The sequence below is a fragment of the Blennius ocellaris genome (genome assembly GCF_963422515.1).
Source record: "Blennius ocellaris genome assembly, chromosome: 9".
Taxonomy (NCBI): Eukaryota; Metazoa; Chordata; class Actinopteri; order Blenniiformes; family Blenniidae; genus Blennius; species Blennius ocellaris.
In genome coordinates, this window is record NC_137658.1 from 16469732 (window position 1) to 16487355 (window position 17624).

Consider the following 17624-nt stretch of genomic DNA (forward strand, 5'->3'; position numbering starts at 1 on the left):
CGTCCGGCGCACCGTGCGTCCTGACCGGTGGACGGTGCTCCGCTCCGGGGGCGCGCGTCTACACTTTCTCATCCCGCGGAGTGGAGGAGGAGGAGGAGGAGGAGGAGGAGGAGGAGGAGGAGGAGGAGGAGAGGAGACGCTCATCCATCCATCCATCTACCCATCCATCCATTCATCAATCCGCTAAGTGATTTCGCGCTCCTCCGCCTGGACCTCCCGCGGCGGACGTGAATAACGGCCGTAACGCGCACCGGCTGAAGAGAGCGGGGCAGCTGGGATAGAGAGAGAGAGAGAGGGAGAGAGGGAGGGAGAGAGAGAGAGAGAGAGAGAGAGAGGGAGAGAGAGAGAGAGAGAGGGAGAGAGAGGGGGGGGGGGGAGAAAGGAGCCCGTCTGTCAGTGTTATTCCCCGGTGTGGATGTGGAGAGACGGAGGGGGGATCCTGGACCACCGCCGCCGACCTCACTCCCGTTTTCTCAGCCGGTGGTGGACCGGACGCGTCTGAGCCGGTGAGTGGAGTCTTTCACGTCGGAGACATTTTGAGGTAATAGTGCGGCTGTGTCGGCGCTCTGCATCGCTGTTTCTTTATCCGACATATAATTTTTTTTTTTTTTAAATCGAAACGTGTATTAGAAAAGCAGATATTTTAGTTGACTGGTGAAGCGAGGGAGAGCTTTTTTTCTGCTTTTCTCTGGACAAATGCGCCAGCTTTAGGAGAGCAGTGTTTTGGGAGCTAATGGAGATGTGCGGACCGTGGGATTTTATGGAGGTGTGTATGTGTGTGGGTGTGTGTGTGTTTGTGTAGTGCGTTGGTGTGCCTTTTTTTTTTCTCACTCCCTTTCACTGACACCCCCGAGAAGAGGAAGGAGAAAAGCTTTTCCTCTCCGCTTTTAGGAGGACAAGTCGATCTTGAAACGCGACCAAGGTCTATTTTGGAGGAAAAGAAAGACACCGGCCTCAATTGAGCTTGAACCGTGTCTCCCAGCCATCCTGTTGTCATGGTTACTGGCTGGAGGAGGCTGGGGGAACATGGCTGTTTCTCTCTCTCTCTCTCACACACACACACACACACACACACACACACACACACACACACACACACACACACACACACACACACACACACACACACACACACACACACACACACACACACACACACACACACACACAATAAGCTCTATGTCTGGTGTTTGTTTATGTGTTTCGAAGTCTTTCTGGGGAGAAAAACTCAACCTACAGTAGCATTGTCACACATTCAAATGGTATCTTATACACATATAGGGATGATGTGAGCCTCCCGAGGAATAATATACACATTAAGAGCATTTAACTTGCTGTTTATTCTTTAGAGAGTTTCACCGACACTCCTCTGTATTATTGGAGAAATGCAGTGATGTATAGTGGAAATGTCCCGCTGTGCTCCTGGCCGAGGTCACGCTGTAGCTCTGCTTCTTCAGAATGTACATTGCCTCTCTAAAACAGGTGTTTGATAGCCACTTATTTTTCATCCCCTCAAATCGGAGTTGCTATTATCCTAATTATAGACATTTACATGTCTGGCCTTCATCCATTGTAATTCACTCCCTCCTCCCATGATATAATAACTTTGAGACATTCCAGGCAAACAAACGCGCTCTTTCCCGCTCCAATGTAGTCATTTTGAACTCAAGGCGTCAGCCATCCAGACACACCATGCAGTACCTCCGGACTGTCTGTCTAAACTCTCTTTTGCTGTGTTTCTCTCATCTCATTCCTCACATGACTTCACTGACAAAAAATACCAGAATTTGGGGGGATTTTAGACAAAACATTCATGTAAATTTTCATCCGTTCATACAGCATGGTTGGAAAATATATTGTTTGTGTTGCAGGCATGCCTTACATCAATCAATAATGTGATACAGAGGTGTAATTGAGGTGTAATTTGATCTGCCCACATGCTAGAAAAAGTAGTTGCTTATATGATTATTTTTCATGTGCTTAGGTAAAAAAACAACAACCCAACAACCCAAAAATGTTTATTTTGTTGACACAGTTTGACCATCAAACACCTGATCCTCCTCTGGATGGTCACTTTGACTTTAACAGGTAAGAAGGCCACATGCTAAACACGTCCTGTGTTAAAATCTAGGAGTTCTTGGAGGTTTCTTTATCCACTGAATGGTGTGATTGTGACTTGTGGTTTGATAATCTCAACCGCTTTCCTGACAGAGGTTTATTTTATCTCAGATCCTGTGGAGACCTTACATAATGCCCTGAGGAGCTCAAATGCATCACCACTCTTGGAGAGCTCCACATCATGACAGTTCACACTCAAAAAGCAAAAAGGACCTCGATGCTCAATGCTACCATGTTAAGACGGGGTCTACATGTCACTTACTCATTAAGGTTTAATCGTTCACAGCTAATGTGACTCGTGATTTTTAATGGATACCACAATGCAATAACTGAAGTGAAAAGTAATTTTATTCATTGGAATTATTATCTTTCTGTTTTGTATTTTCAGTGGATCAAATGTTTTAACTAAGTTATTTACAAATGCAGTTGACATACCATGTGAAGTTAAGTCAAAAGGAGGAAAAAAAAATGTGGGTTTGTTATGAAAGTGTATGATCAGATCAGATAAGATCAGAATGTCGCTCAGAGCACTTTATGTTGCCTCAAAACCGTGTATCTCATGAGCGTCATCTCTTTCAAACTTCCATATAATTTGAATTTGCTTTAAAATTAGATTTAAAAATGTATATGGATTTATTTTGACCTTGAAATTCCAGATTGCAGAGAGCCTTGTCTTGCAAAACAATCACAGCGATGTTATGTGCGGCTGTCTGTGTGAAATAATGGCTGAATTTTTTTTATGAGAAGATGGGAGCACCCAGGGGAAGAGGCCAAAATAAGATAAATGACCACATTATCGTCCGCACGTATTCAGATGTGAGCATTTAGAGTGGCAAAATGTTCGAGGATGTTTGACCTTGACTGCACAGAAGTGACATATCGGGGTGGTTTGGGGGAGCTGTGTCGACTGTTACGCTCCAGTAGACGACAGTCTCTGGTTGAGGCTCTGCAGCCGTGCTGGTGTGACACAGAAAACAACGTGCACCCACTTCCAAACTGGCATTCTCCTGCTTTCCTGTCTCAGGCTTGGAAGCAGGAAATGATGGAATGATTTTGTTTTCCTCAGCATCTGTGCTTGGAGCACAGCAGCATTTTTGAAAGGTGACTCTGTACCGCGTGTGTGTGCGTGTGCGCTGCACCCAGCCTGGGTCAGTGGGTCATCTATAGAATGAGACTGCAGTGTTTTCTGAGAATGTCTCGCTGACAGACAGAGGAGAAGAGGAGGAGGAGGAGGGAAGAGAGCTCCTTTGTATGCAGATATCACATCATCCATCAGTGTGCAGCTGGCACCTCTATAAATTAATTTTGATCTCTAATTAGCTCTTTATGAAAAGTATTCACAGGGCTGTCCTGGTGGTCTCGGTGTTTTGAGTGTCTGATGTGATAACCTTTGCTGGTTTTAATCCATCTTTTTCTCCCTGTGATCTCTCTCTCTACGTTCTCCTGTTTGTCTCTCGTGTCGATTGTCACATAAAAAGCAAACACAAAAATGTGGCATGACCCTGCTGGCACCCTACTTTACTTGTAGTGTAATTTACACGCTTGACATTGGTGGCAAACAACTTTGATGTCAATGACTGCGGTGGAGCGCCCCGACACAGCGTCCTTCACACATCGCTTCTTGTTATCGCGGCGCCGCCTTTTAGGAAGAAGCCCTCGTGGCGGCACACGGCGCCGACCAAAGAGCCGCGCACTAATGTTATTGTTTGAAGTGAGAGCGGGCCGCACTACAAATGTAATGAGGTCAACAGACAAGTTAAAAGTGGCCAATTGGCAGCCTGTTCAACTAATTAAACTCAGGGAGCGGCCGTGCAGTGGTGCCCGTCATGAACATCTGCAGGCAGAGGAATTCTCAGATAGATAGATAAATAGATAGATAGATAGATAGATAGATAGATAGATAGATAGATAGATAGATAGATAGATAGATAGATAGATAGATAGATAGATAGATAGATAGATAGATAGATAGATAGATAGATAGATAGATAGATAGAATCTTGGGTAAACGTCTTGTTCCAGTCACTCCTGCCCCGAGTCACAAAAGTTTGTATTTTATTTTATTTTGTACATTTTTTATTAGTTGATTTGACAGGGACAATGTACAAAATACATTGATCTTACGAAAAGATGCTCTGTACCATATTTATCTCGTGCTAACTTCCATCTGCAGTCCCCGGGCAGATGCACACAGTATTAAAACATTACATTACAAATAACTGTCAATAGCACTAACAAATATAGTAAATGCAATCCTAGCTGAACAGTATTCTTTAAAAAGATTTTTAAAAAGTCAGACGGCTCACTTTCAAGAAACCCTCACAGCCTAAAATCAATACAACAGTAAGAAAACGTTTGTAACAATATATTACATTGTATCCCCTCGTAATGCTTTGGGGGTTGATGTGTGCATAAGTATATGTCAGGGATCCCACTCTTTGAGGTTGGTGACGGAGACACGCGTCCACAGCAGGTTGAAAGCTTCTTCTGTCAAGTCAGAGAAAATTCACCGAACAGCCTGTGAAGAATACAGATTTCTAGCGAACGTCTAGACGCCGCCATTAGCGATGCACGGCGTGGAGCACGGAAGCTTTGTAAACAGGCAGGTACAGCCTGATGCAGAGTTCTTGCGATGTTCAGTGAGTGGGAGAAACAGAGAAATGTGTTCTTTGGTTGATGCATTATTCTGGTCTGGCCATCCGCACTGCTGGCTTTGTGGTCATCTCGTCCACGGAGCATAATCGACTGCTTGTCCTTAGCTATGTGTTTGCAGCAATTGATGGCAAAAGGAAGCAGTTAAGCACCTTTTTAAAAAATAAGCTGGTTTGATCACAGTTTGTTCATATTGTCAGCATTTTTATTTAGACATGAGACTTAAATGAACGCCCGTATAATGCCAAACCTTACCACCAACATAGGAGTAAATGTTTACACCAGTTCCTGTGTTAATAACCATAAGACAACGACGAAATCAATGTGCTGAAGATGTTTTGTGGTTTTCATTGTAGAGATTTTTGAACTTCTCTATCACACTCTGGCGTCGTGGTCAGCTCTCATATTCTTATCAGTGTATGTTCTCATGAGTTCCCAAAAAATGTAATTGAGGTTAATTAATTTGTTTGTAATTGCGTTACAGTCAGATCTGTGCATCACATATGCATTTCCACACGTTTTACATTTCGTTACTTCGGTTTGCTGAAACCAACGTTCCAATGTTTAGAATTTTCCTTAGAAGGAACACAACAGCACCACGTTGAGCTATAAAATAATCCCACAATCTTCTCCTCAGTATTCTCTTTACTTTAAAAGCCTCCCGTCCATTAAAGCCGTTAATGTTGCCTCTTTCTGCTGCCTTCAGAGAGCAGGCATGCAGGGGACTACCCGTGGACTGGAGTTCAGTGTCTCATCGATCAATAAATTACACCGTGCTGTGTGTTTATGTGCTCCCTCTGCAGTGTGTTTGTGTGTAATCACCAGTGTGTGTGTCTGATAGAAAGAGGCAGACCGACTGAGTGAGATATAAAAAGATTCAGAGCTTGTTTTTGTGGGGGGGGTTTGCTTTTTATTTGCAACGTGGCCTTTTATCCACCATCATCATTCTCACTGGAAGATTGGTGGGGTCTGCATGAAGATCGGTGGGTGGGCTTCAGGTGTGTGTGCGCTTATGTGTCTGTGTGCTGTTCACTTGAGTGGCAGATGGTCCGATGTAATTAAAAGAAACTGATAAGTCTTAACAGCCCCAGTGTGCTGCTGACAAATGTGGACGGCAGTCAGTCCTTCATGATACCCATTGTAAACAAAGACTCAGACACACACACACTTCCCATAGCACCCCTCACACGCACGCACGCACACACACACTCACACACACTCACACAACGTCTACCATTGGCTGCATTCTCCATCCATCCATGTGGGGCGTCTGAACACATCCGCTGTCTGTCTCTGCTCTCTTCAATGGTCCTCCTCTCTTTTCCTCCGCTGGATGAGACCCATTTACCTCAATTACTGCAGAATGAGAAGCTGAGATGGAGAAAAAAAAATCAAGAGCGGAGTTTGATTGTGTGATAGCAGAAAACATAATGTCGAACAGATGAATAAGGCCGAGTGGGAGAACAAACCCAGGACACTGGAGACACACACACACACACACACACGCATGCACGCACGCACGCACGCACGCACGCACGCACGCACGCACGCACGCACACACACACACACACACACACAGCAAATTCCCCCACTTCTCATGTCTGGTTTCATAACCGTTCACTGCTTCCATTTATGGAGCTGTGTCACTGTTTTATTTGTGCGTGTTTGCATTTGCCCGCATGCTAATATGTGCAAATTCCTCTTGGTGGAATAGCATAAACTGATGCAAATTGCACATGTTTGCATAAGCCTGGCACATGTTACGTGAACACGAGCTCCGGTATGCCCAGCTGGAAATGCCTCTGCAATACTCAGTACCTGAGTTTAGGCTCCTGGATATACAATTGGTAGAGACAGCCTGGCAAATATGAACAGATAAATGACTAAGTCCTGGAAAGGTTTTAGAGTTTATTATCGTGCGATATTCTTTTATTGCTCTATCGTTATGCAGCTATAAATTGAATGTGATGTAAACTTTGAAGTGCCACATGGCTCATGTTTCTGCAGAAGGAATACACCGGTGACTCATAAATAATGCCAACCATTTCTATAATCCTTCAAGTGGAAGAAAATGAGATATCGGTTAGAGTGTTCCTTCAGATCATTTCAACAGTCGTCATCAGAGAGAGAGAGGGAGAGATAGATGGAGAGAGATTAGAGGAGGTGACAGTAGCAGACAGGCAGTGCTTGTATTGTGGAAAAAAAATAGCAAAGTGCTGAAGCTTTATTGTGTTTTCGAAAAGTCGGCCTGTTTTTTTTTTTTTTTCTCTCACTGTTCCACAAGATGGGTTCCACTTGTTCGGGCTGAAACGTGACGAGGAAGCTGACAGTGTCGCTCAGGTGTTTGCTTCCATATTCTTTTCCACCACACGGACTCCCAACAGGTCCATGTGATGTGAGAGAAATCTGTGACAACACTTCACTGTAACGCGATGGTGGGTTATTACTTCTGAATAAGCAGCGTTGCCACTGGATCGTACGTCTTCGCCACAGCAGTGTTTTTGTTTTGTTTTTAATAATGACGGTTTGATGTCTTGTGGTCGGTCACTTGGGAGCTTCATGAGGTGCATAGGAGCGGCAAAAATCGTTGAAACAGGGGGAGGCTTTTTGAGCGTGATTTTCATTTTCCGAGAAAGAAATCCATATAAAAAGAAACACCTTGTGAGGTGGTTCTTAAAGTCGATGGTGGGCCTCTCAAAACTTGCATAAGCAGAGGGTTGACGTGGCCAACCAAGACATTAAAACGCATATTCTTTCTTAGCTCATGTATTTTGTGAGTGTAATTGACAAAGTAGAATTGTGAAGCAATTCCATGCTTATCAGACAGCCGTGCAATGTGCTCAGTGTACATGTTCATACTGTGGATACAAATGTGATTTATGGGCCAGCCTTCAGTCAATCTCCTAACGAGGCTTGAGATCTTCTTGGTTTCACTCCCTTTTGTCTGCTCGTATGAAGTTTCAAAGTGAGAAAAATAAGTTCTTTTAATTGTGAGCTTGAAGGGAAGAAGCCCATTTGTACGTTTCTTTTCAGCTCCGCATAATTTTGCATCATCCTTTCGCGGCTCTGATGAAACATTCAGTGAGCCTGTGGTGTCCTCGCGCTCCTGCGAAAACCAACTTGCAACATCGTAGATGCAAATGTGTCTGCCGTACGAGCCTGTTACAAACCTCTCATCTGCAGCTCTGGTTTTGTTTCTGCTCCCTTTGATATAGGAGCGCTGGAGATTTCACCATGGGGTTCGAGATGCTCGTTTCAGTCTAACGTTAAGTCCTTAGCTGCAACTGCGTGCCCTCCGAAAAAGTTTTGAATCCCTGAAAAATATTTCCCTGCAGTTGCACTGCCAATCCCTCACAGCGGATGATTCAGCAGAGCAGGGATGGAGTGTGTCTGAGGTCTGTGGTTGGATCATGCTGACTGAGCTCCTTCCTGTCTGCTCTCTCTCTGCAACCAAGTCACAAGCCAAACATCTACTGCATGAATAGTGGCTTGTGCTTAGTAAGCTGTACGTTGTTAGTGGGGCTAATTGCGCTTAGCTTGACAACGACCTGAAAACGTAGCCTTATATGATGACACCTCAATGTGAGAAGACCCTGGATTTGGCTGATCTGTGTGGAGTTTGCAGGTTCTCCCTCTACATTCATTTCCCTTTGACTTTCTCCCACAGTTCAAAGAAATGTGTTATTTTAATTGGTCATTTTAAATTCCCTATGAATATGTGTGTTTATTACCATTTTTCTCTTGTACAGACTTTGCACATGTTTAATTTTTGGTGCAACCAGCAGCCAAAACATGCATATCTACTTTCCAGTGGCAGTATGAACGCTAACTCCACTCCTCAGACTCACTTAACAAAGATTTATAATTTATTAAAAAGCCTTGTTGAAATGGCCTGTCAGCAATTTCACACACATCAAATTCCACACAAGACTGCATTCATTCGGTTCCTTTTAAATTCTCACTAAACAAGTCTGTAACAAGGATAATATATCACAGGCAGGCTTAATGCACTTATAAGTAGCTGTGCAGAGCTGCAATTAGGAGTTCCTCGTTTGAATATGCCCTTGAGTCTCAGTAAGGTTAAAGGAAGATCTCGACTGCTCAAGACAGTGCAGGTAGGAGTCGCCGCAGACCGAGAAAATACATGCTACAGTTTCAGCATTAAAGCTCACATTCACAGGGAGAAAGCAGGACTGTAGTTCGGCTGTAAAACGAGCTGGTCGGATCATTTTGACAGGAATCTGCAGATCTACTTATTTGTTTAATAAGTCTGTCTCTGGGCCCGCGTCCACGTGACTCCTTCCCTCCGCTTACCTCTGCCCCCTTTCACAATTGTTTTGGTCTCATCTGGTGCAGAGGACAAAGTGTTCCAGACATCTACGTTACTCTCTCTATCTGAACCACACACACACACACACACACACACACACACACACACACACACACACACACACACACACACACACACACACACACACACACACACACACACACACACACACACACACACACATGCACATGCACAGCGAGAAACCACACTGGGAAACTCGTGCACAGCTGCTGCTTCGCTGAGTTTGACCTCTGTGGCTCACAATTGCGATCAGCTGGAATCCAATGCCTGTGTCACAGTGTTCTATAGTTCTAGCTGCTTTTACACATTGTCATGTGATTTTGTCTCTCTGCTTCTCTTCTCTGTAGGTTTCGTCCTGATTGCCGGTTAAATCTTTTGGTCCTCGTCTCCGGCCAGAGTGGACAGTCCCCCCACCCCCACCTCAGTGACGGGCACCATGACCCAGGAGGGGCAGGCTCTGCCCTCTCCCACCCCACCAGAGACTCCAGTGGAGCCCAGTACAACCAGCAGTGCCGCCACCACAGACCCTCCTTCAGAAACACACAGCCAAGCAGACGAGGAGCCGCCGGAGGCCGGCACCAATGAGCTAGAGAAGGGCAAGCCAGAGGAGGAGATCAGAGAGAGAGAGGAGGGGGCACAGGGGGAGTCACACAGGGAGGAAGAAGAAGAAGAAGAAGAAGAAGAAGATGATGGGAGGGTAGAAGTAAAGGATGAGGGAAGAGAGGGGGAGTTGATGAAGGAGAGGGTACATGGCAGCGGGGAAGAACATCAGCAGGCAGAAGGAGAGGCGGTGGGAGGGAGGGAAGGGACCAGGGAGGATGGATGTCTGGAAGTGGAGGTTTGCTCGGCCGGGGAGGAGGCGGCATGTGAGGCGGAGGAGATGAAAGAAGAAGAGGAGGGAAGGGAAAGCGAAGAGGTACAAGTAGCCACAGAAGAGAAGGAGGAGGAAACGAACCCCCAGCAAGCTGGGAGGTGAGTTCACTAACTCGTGCTTTCTAGAGCTGATGAACAATTTATGAACAAATGTTGTGATCTCTAGGTGTGTGTATGTATGCATGGGATGAATCTGAGCTGCTTATTAGCAGCTGAGATATTGTGTTTTTGTTGTGTCTTTTGTTGTGTCTGTACATAAAATATTTTCATTATTATGAATGACCTTGAAGGTCAAAGTTGGAAGTGTGGGTCACTTCAACTTGTTATTGACCCATTTCTCTGAATGAAATGTCTCTAAAGAGCCCACGTTTTTAAAAATGTTATACCATTCTGGATAATCTACCTTTATATACATTGTGTGCTTTAGATTTTGTTATTTTTTAAAGGCTAACCGTTTTTGTATAAATCCCAAAAAATCTGCGAAACTGAAAATATCCCCTTACATGTTTGAAAAAGGGGGGTAGGGAGGAGTTTAACTTTATTAATCCTACCCCTTCACATCTTTATTGTTAGAATCTCACAAAATATTTATCAGTCCAATTCTTTTATAATTATGTTTTCTTAAATGACATCACTGTCGTTAGATTCCACACCCATATAAGAAGTGATGATTTATACAGACAGATTATAGCCCCTCCGCCATTAAACAGTGCAACACCATAACCCACAAGCCCTTGCTCTTATGGCAAAACATTGTATCTCGCCAGAATCAGATCTTATTTATATATATATAGAAAAAAAACTGTATTCAGTTTGATAATTGTTTAATCCTTGTACATGATTTATTCCATAATTTCATGGAGTTCACTTGCATTTCACAAGGTACAAATGCAGCAAGCCTCGACTCAGTGAGTTACAAAGAAAACAGGAGAACCAAGTGAAAAAGCGAGCTGAGGGACCCAGTGACTGTTTCTCAAGACACGAGGACAGCAGAGGGCGGGGGGTGGAAAGCTGAGAATGTGGAGGAGGAGGAAGAACATGCTGGCTAATTAGTGGTTTGTTGTGGTAGAAACAGGCGCACGTAAGTGTACAAACGGCATAATTGTTGCTGCTACTTTCCAACTGACACAAATTTATTTCATATCTCGTTTCTGACTGTCGGCAGCGAACAGCGTGACGGTGGACTCATAATGTGGTGAATAAAAGCAGTGATGGTTTGACAGGGGAAGAGAGACAGACTTCCAGCTGCTCACATGATGGCGCAGTGCTGTTCCATCTTTCGTATCACTGCAGTTGTCCCTGCGACTATTCAAGAGGAAATGTTGTTTGTCCATTGTGCATACGTCTCCTCAACACCGAATTCAATGAATCCAATGAAACTGTTTCTGTCATGAACCACAGATCACATCAGTTTCCCCCTTCTTCTTCTTGCTGCAGGCTGGCAAATGGTATAGGCGGAAATGACGACGAGGAGGAGGCAGGTGAGGAAGACGAAGGAGGAGATGAAGGGGGGACGCAGCTTACACATCTGGACGCTTTCAGCTCTAACTTTGAGAGCAGTGTGGAACACGCCGACACTGAGGTGGAGGAAGAGGACGAGGAGGACCAGAAAGAGGCGGACGGAGGAGAGAGCCAGGACACGTTCAGCTCAGCCTTCGAGCAGATCGTTGAGCAGGTCGACGTCCCGGATGAAGACGAGGAGGAGGAAGAGGAAGAGGAAGAGGAAGATGAAGGGGAGAAGAGCAAGGTGGACAATAAAGACGGTTTCAGCTCCACATTTGAGCGCATCGTAGAATCTGCGCTGCTCAGAGGTGGGACCTGCTACAGCAGCCTGGACTCCCTGGACGTCCTGTCGCTCACAGACGAGACGGACAGCTGCGTCAGTTTCGAGGCGCCATTGACTCCGCTCATCCAGCAGAGGGCCTTCTTACAGGGTCCCGAGCCTCTGGAGCTGGAGCTGGCTACCGTGCAGGAGCAAGAGGGGGCCGAGGCTGGACCCGATGGCGAGGACGGCCCTGCCCGCGGAGCAGTGGCTGGAGTTGGGGGAAGCCCGTTAAGGACCACCATACCGGGGAGCAGGTCTGAGTTTGTGTTGAGCCAGCCTGGACGCTGGGCCATCCCTAATGGATACCATACAGATTCCCACGCAGCCTTGGAAGGTTGTGGAGCCATGATGAACTCGGTCAGGTAAGGAGGAGGCCACTATTACTTTATTTGAGAGCCTTTGGAAATTGTGCTGACATTTTAGCATCCAACCCAATTTAAGATATTGCATCGGTTGCATTTGTTGTCTGTAGAGTCAGAAATGTGGAACTGTTAACACACATCAGCATAAAATGTGTATATTTAGAGAGAAAGTACTTTCATTTTCACTAAAGATAAAACACTTCCTCAAATATAGAATCATATTTATGATTGTCACTCAAACATGAATCCCATTGAAATTTAAATGCGGTTGGATTAACCGTTTAAGTGGCTGTATGTGTCTGCCTGTTTGTGCACGTGTCTTCCTCCTGTGTGTTCCTCTTGCTTTGACCTTGGCCTCACCAACAGGTAGCATGAAGCACGGACACCTCACTGTGGCGGCGACACAAGGGTCGGGGACAGTCGCTTTAGGATTCCAGCATGTGAAAACTAAACATGGCAATTTTTCCTTATGTGCAAACTGTGACATAACCCTTGCCAAAGTACCTACCTATGCAACAAGAACCAGCCAAATAATAAAACCCAAGGTGCAGACCGTGTTACTCAGCCTAAAAGCCTTTCCAGCGTTGGAAAATGAGAGAAGGGAAACTGTTACTGTACATCGCCTCACAGCTTGCTGCAGCTCTGTGAAAATGCTCCATTCACACAGCAGACTCATACGGCATTAAGCAAACACAAAGGCTGGCCTGAAAAATTCTAAATTGCAGTCGGAGAGCTTTTGCATTTTTATGGAGTCAGTGGGACACTTGAAGCAGGATTGCTGCATGCGAAATGAGAGGAGTTAAAAGTGAGTGAAAGCCGGTAAATCCACACTTATCCAGCAGACCTGCAGATTGTGGCTATTTGAATACTTAAGACATGCTGCCTATGTAGAAAAGAACATCTGAGCGCTGCTATATTACAGGGGGTTTCATGCACTGCAGACGAGCAACCAAAGCTAAATTGAAGAGACCAGTGAGGTGTTTTTTTGTTGTTTTTGGTTTTTGGCTGTGAGATTAAACAGCAGTTTGAGAATGAGATGCCTGTCAGTATAATGAAATCACAAGGATGTGATTTTACACTACAATCACAAGCTCACCCACATCGACCGTCATTTGCATCATTTGCATACACCCCAAGGGATTTTGGAAAGACGACAACAGCTGATGCTACGTTCTTCATGTTTAATTACCTTAATGGCTCTAAAAGGGGGGTTGGGGGGCCTGAGGAAGCAGCGCAGCGCCACTAAAGGAAGGGGAAGTCCCTAACAGGAACCATATGGGAAACCTTTGTAACGTAGGCTACTGCTTTAGGTCCGTCTTTGTGGCTGGCATGTAGTGAGCAGCCGTGGGTTTGCAGCTCCCCTCCTGCACAGTTTCTACAGCCACAGACGAGCTGGAATGCCAAATAGATCCACGGACCTCTGACATGACTTGCTCAGCTAACTGCTGGGATCGGTTTTCAGACCTCAGCTTCTCAGCCCAGTATGAGTTATAGGATGAATGGAGGATTTTGGATGACCCTCCCCACCCCCTCCCCCCGCTCTCTCTCTCTCTCTCTCTCTCTCTCTCTCTCTCTCTCTCTCTCTCTCTCTCTCTCTCTCTCTCTCTCTCTCTCTCTCTCTCTTCTCTCTCTCTCTCTACCACCACAGTCTACAGATGTTGTCCTTTAAGCACGGTCTTGCTTCCTGACCGCCAGCGCCAAGCTGAATGAGCTATTGTTTATGTCATGACATCACCGTCTTCAGCTTTCCTCTGCCCAGCTTGTTGGTGTGCATGTGTGTGAGTGATTATTGCTCCACGCTAGATAGCTTGGCAGACACTGGAGCACTTAAATCTAGAGTGGATACATCTGCTCGTCGGTCTTAGAGGGTTTCAGAGACACTCACACAACACTAATGAGTCAAGCTGATCCGGATTTATTTAATTACACAATTTAGAAAATCTTGCAAAGAAATTGCAAATGAATATTTAATAAAACGTCCAGTTATTGATCACCAGCAATAACAAGTCATTGTGAGCCCCTCAGTTTTTCTCTCCATGCAGAAGATTTCTGCAGCGTCTTCTGCTCCTTGATTCCTCTATAACGTGTCCAAATATTTTTCCTTTTTCTTAGGTTTGCGGGAAATGTTTCCATAGTGGCAAATGTCAGCTCTCTCCTAAAATGTAGGTCAAAACTTATTGCTTATTTTAAAAGAGCCCAGCTATTCATTCTACTGCTTCAGTGTCACTTTTAGATCGTTAACCGATTAAAAACCCCACAAAACTCTCCCTGAAGCTTTAGATTTTTGATATTATGTAAAACAGAGGCAGCATGACGATACCTCCACCATGTTTTACAACAAATCTGGATTTTCTTTCCGGGCTTCTTTCATGGTTTTTAATTTAACTGATCTTATGGATTTGCAAAAATGTACACTTTAATTTCTTCTGTCCAAAGAACATGATCACAGTTGGCTGAGCGTTGTCCCCTGAAATGTTACACAGATTGATTTCCTGATTATGCAAAATTGATGAATTTCCTTTCGTTTTTAAAATTTTTGTAGTTCAAAATGAGCTTTGCCAAGAAATTCTGATCATCAGTGTATGCATTTTATTCTTGATTCCAATTCTATGCAACAAAGGGAATGTTAAACCTTCATCAATAATATGCATGCCACATTTAACTTTTTATATTTGCTTTGCATTTAAAAAAAAACGCATTGTTTTTTAAAACTTACCATAAGACATTCTCAAAATAGACAAATGAGGTCAAATAAAATCTACAATTTACATCTTAAAAGCTTTTTCGCAGTGTTACATAAAACAAAGGTGTGACATAGCACAATGATACTTCACACACGTTACGAAGGCCGCCTACTGTTCAGTTTCTCTTTCAAATATCGCCGTCCGCACACTCATCACGCATTTCCTCGCGCTATTTCTTCTTCTCTCTTTTTCAACCTGTCACTCCGAGCCTTTGTTGGCTCCACCTCACCTCCTGCCTCTCCATTCATTCCTCCCCTTGATCCACCTTATCTCACTTTATCTCACCTCCTGTCACACGCACACACACACACACACACACACGCACACACACACACACACACACACACACACGCACACACACACGCACACACACACGCACGCACACACGCACACGCACACACGCACACACACACACGCACACACGCACACACCAGGCTCCTCCTCTCTTCTTTGCATCACCCAGTCTTCCATTTCCCCTGCAGGGTTTTCCTGCTGCTGCTTCTTATCTTCCATTCCTCTCCCCTCCCTCCCTCCATTCTTGCCGGCGGGTAGCCACAGAATTGGCACATTGGTTCCACAATTTTGGCGCTCGGGGCGTCATGGACAACTAGTCTTTTTCACTGCAGGACAGAGCAGCTGCAGAGCAGTGGTTAAGAAATGGCAAGTCAATCACTCAGTCGGTCGGTTTTGGCAGACATTTGGGTTTTTTTTTTTAAATGGGTCAGCGGTTATTTGTCATCCAGAATCAATTAGAATAAATCTTAACATTTATTTTCTTAGTATGTCTCTATTGTGTGTGTGTGTTTTTTTTTATACCGCTTGTGTCTCTTGTTCACTTTGGATGACAAATCACAGTTATAAAGTGGAAAGCAGAGCTGGTATCCATGCAGACTGCAGCACACTGTGTACTTAGGCACAGCATTGCAACTGTATAAAGCTATTCCAATCGTGCTGCTGTGTTCTCAGTTATATTAGTAAGATAATATGTTTTTGTTGGTTAGTGCTATTACCGTTTTAAACAACTTTTACCATTTTCCTATCCACAATGGCAAGTAAAAGTCTGAGAACCCTTGCATGAACTGGTTATAAATTGTAATCAGCAACCATAGTAAATCTACTACAAAGGAGCTAAGAAACAAACCTGAAAATCAACATTTTTGGAGCTACCAGTCAGAACCAATAGCTGAATCCTTTAGAGATGCGACGGAATGAGCTCAGAGACGGACATTCAAAGAATCTGAGTGATCTGAAGCAGTTCTGATGGAATTTTTTTCTCCAAAAAATTCCTCTTGAAGATTGTGCAGCTGTGATCAGCAACTAGCTTCTCTAAGAGCTTGATTTAGGAGGTTCAGATGGTTACAGTTGAATTCTATCTATCGGCACTGCCAAAGCTGGAACACTGTGCTCAAAAAACAAGAAACCTGTAAAGTATTAGACGATGCATACCGTGTTTGCATATTCTGTGTTTGTCATGAGGAAATTAAATTGCATTTTATGACAAATACATGCAGAAAACTAGAAAATCTTACAGGGTTGAAGATTAGCTTGATAACACGAGCCTATCTGAAATAACTATACATTGTTTTATTGGTGTTTTGACATGAGAGTGCTGGATGAACTATGAAATAAAACCTTTGTTTAGTGGTGAGCACGAGAAGTTCATATCGGGGATGAGGATCTTCTTTTTTTTTATAAAGTTTGCCTTATCTACAGTTTCCTCTCATAGTTTGAAAACAAGCTTTTGAGGTTAATTCATTACGTGTGTAAATGAATTTGTGTGGTTGTTGCTGCCCATTGAACATGTTACATGCCCAGATTCACCAGGGATCAGGTGTGAAGTTTCCAGAGTTCGTAAGAGGAACATCGTTTTGTGAGGCATTGTTTATCCAGCTATAAATAAACATTTCTCCTGCGCGTGTGTTTTATTGCGGCTGACAGAAAGTGAACGGTAACGACCGCATGGTGGAAGAGACGGGGTAGAGTGTCTTTGGCTCGCAGCGGGAAACAGTTGGATCAACATATGTGTCTCAAAATGCTCACAGACGCTCTGCCAGGGAGTCATGAATGAGTTGGACACACGTCTGACTTCTTCGACACAACCGAGACAGCAGCGCTGCATGTTTTACCAGTGTTTCCTGCAAGCAATCAGATTTCATTTCTTACAGGTCAACTGTACAAACACTGTCGTGATATAACACATCAAGGAATAGAAATAATGCCATTTTTTTATTGTTTTTTTGCTTTTTACCCCCATTTCTGACTTTATCGCTGGTTCAGATGGCTCTCAAACCTTGCAACTGGGTTGCACGCACACCCTGCGTCCAAAATTCAGGCTTCAGCTTTCATAAGAGGCAGCGCTTTGATGAAGCCTGAGGCAGGGAGAAGAAACCTAATCTTAACTCGGCCAAACTCTCCCCGCCGGTCCTCATCCTGCCTTTTACCGATTGTTCTGACATCAGTGCATGAAGCAAATGAAGTCGGCAGCTGGCTACGGGACGCGGAAACAACTATTGCGTCTCGTATGTATTGAAAAACACGTCATGCAGCACGTTGTGAATAGCAGCGACTGTGCTAGTGGCTTAGTCAGCAAAAGCGCTTGTTAGTTTCCTGGCATTTCAGTCAGTCGCGTCTTTATTTGGTTAGTTAGTCCATGAATCTGTTACTCTACATGAGTGGTGTACCTCTGCGCTCTGTGGGGA

At 44.5% G+C, this 17624-nt stretch overlaps 1 protein-coding gene across 1 annotated transcript in view; it reads left to right on the plus strand.

Moving 5' to 3' along the window:
• The first annotated feature begins 387 nt into the window (after positions 1-387).
• psd2 (pleckstrin and Sec7 domain containing 2) overlaps positions 388-17624 on the plus strand; it is a 39111-nt gene continuing 21874 nt past the window's right edge. Inside the window, exons 1-3 of the mRNA XM_080502118.1 lie at positions 388-506; positions 9469-10093; positions 11432-12181. Coding sequence (XP_080358244.1) covers positions 9558-10093; positions 11432-12181 — 1286 coding nt within the window. The 5' untranslated portion in view covers positions 388-506; positions 9469-9557. The remainder of the gene's footprint in view (positions 507-9468; positions 10094-11431; positions 12182-17624) is intronic.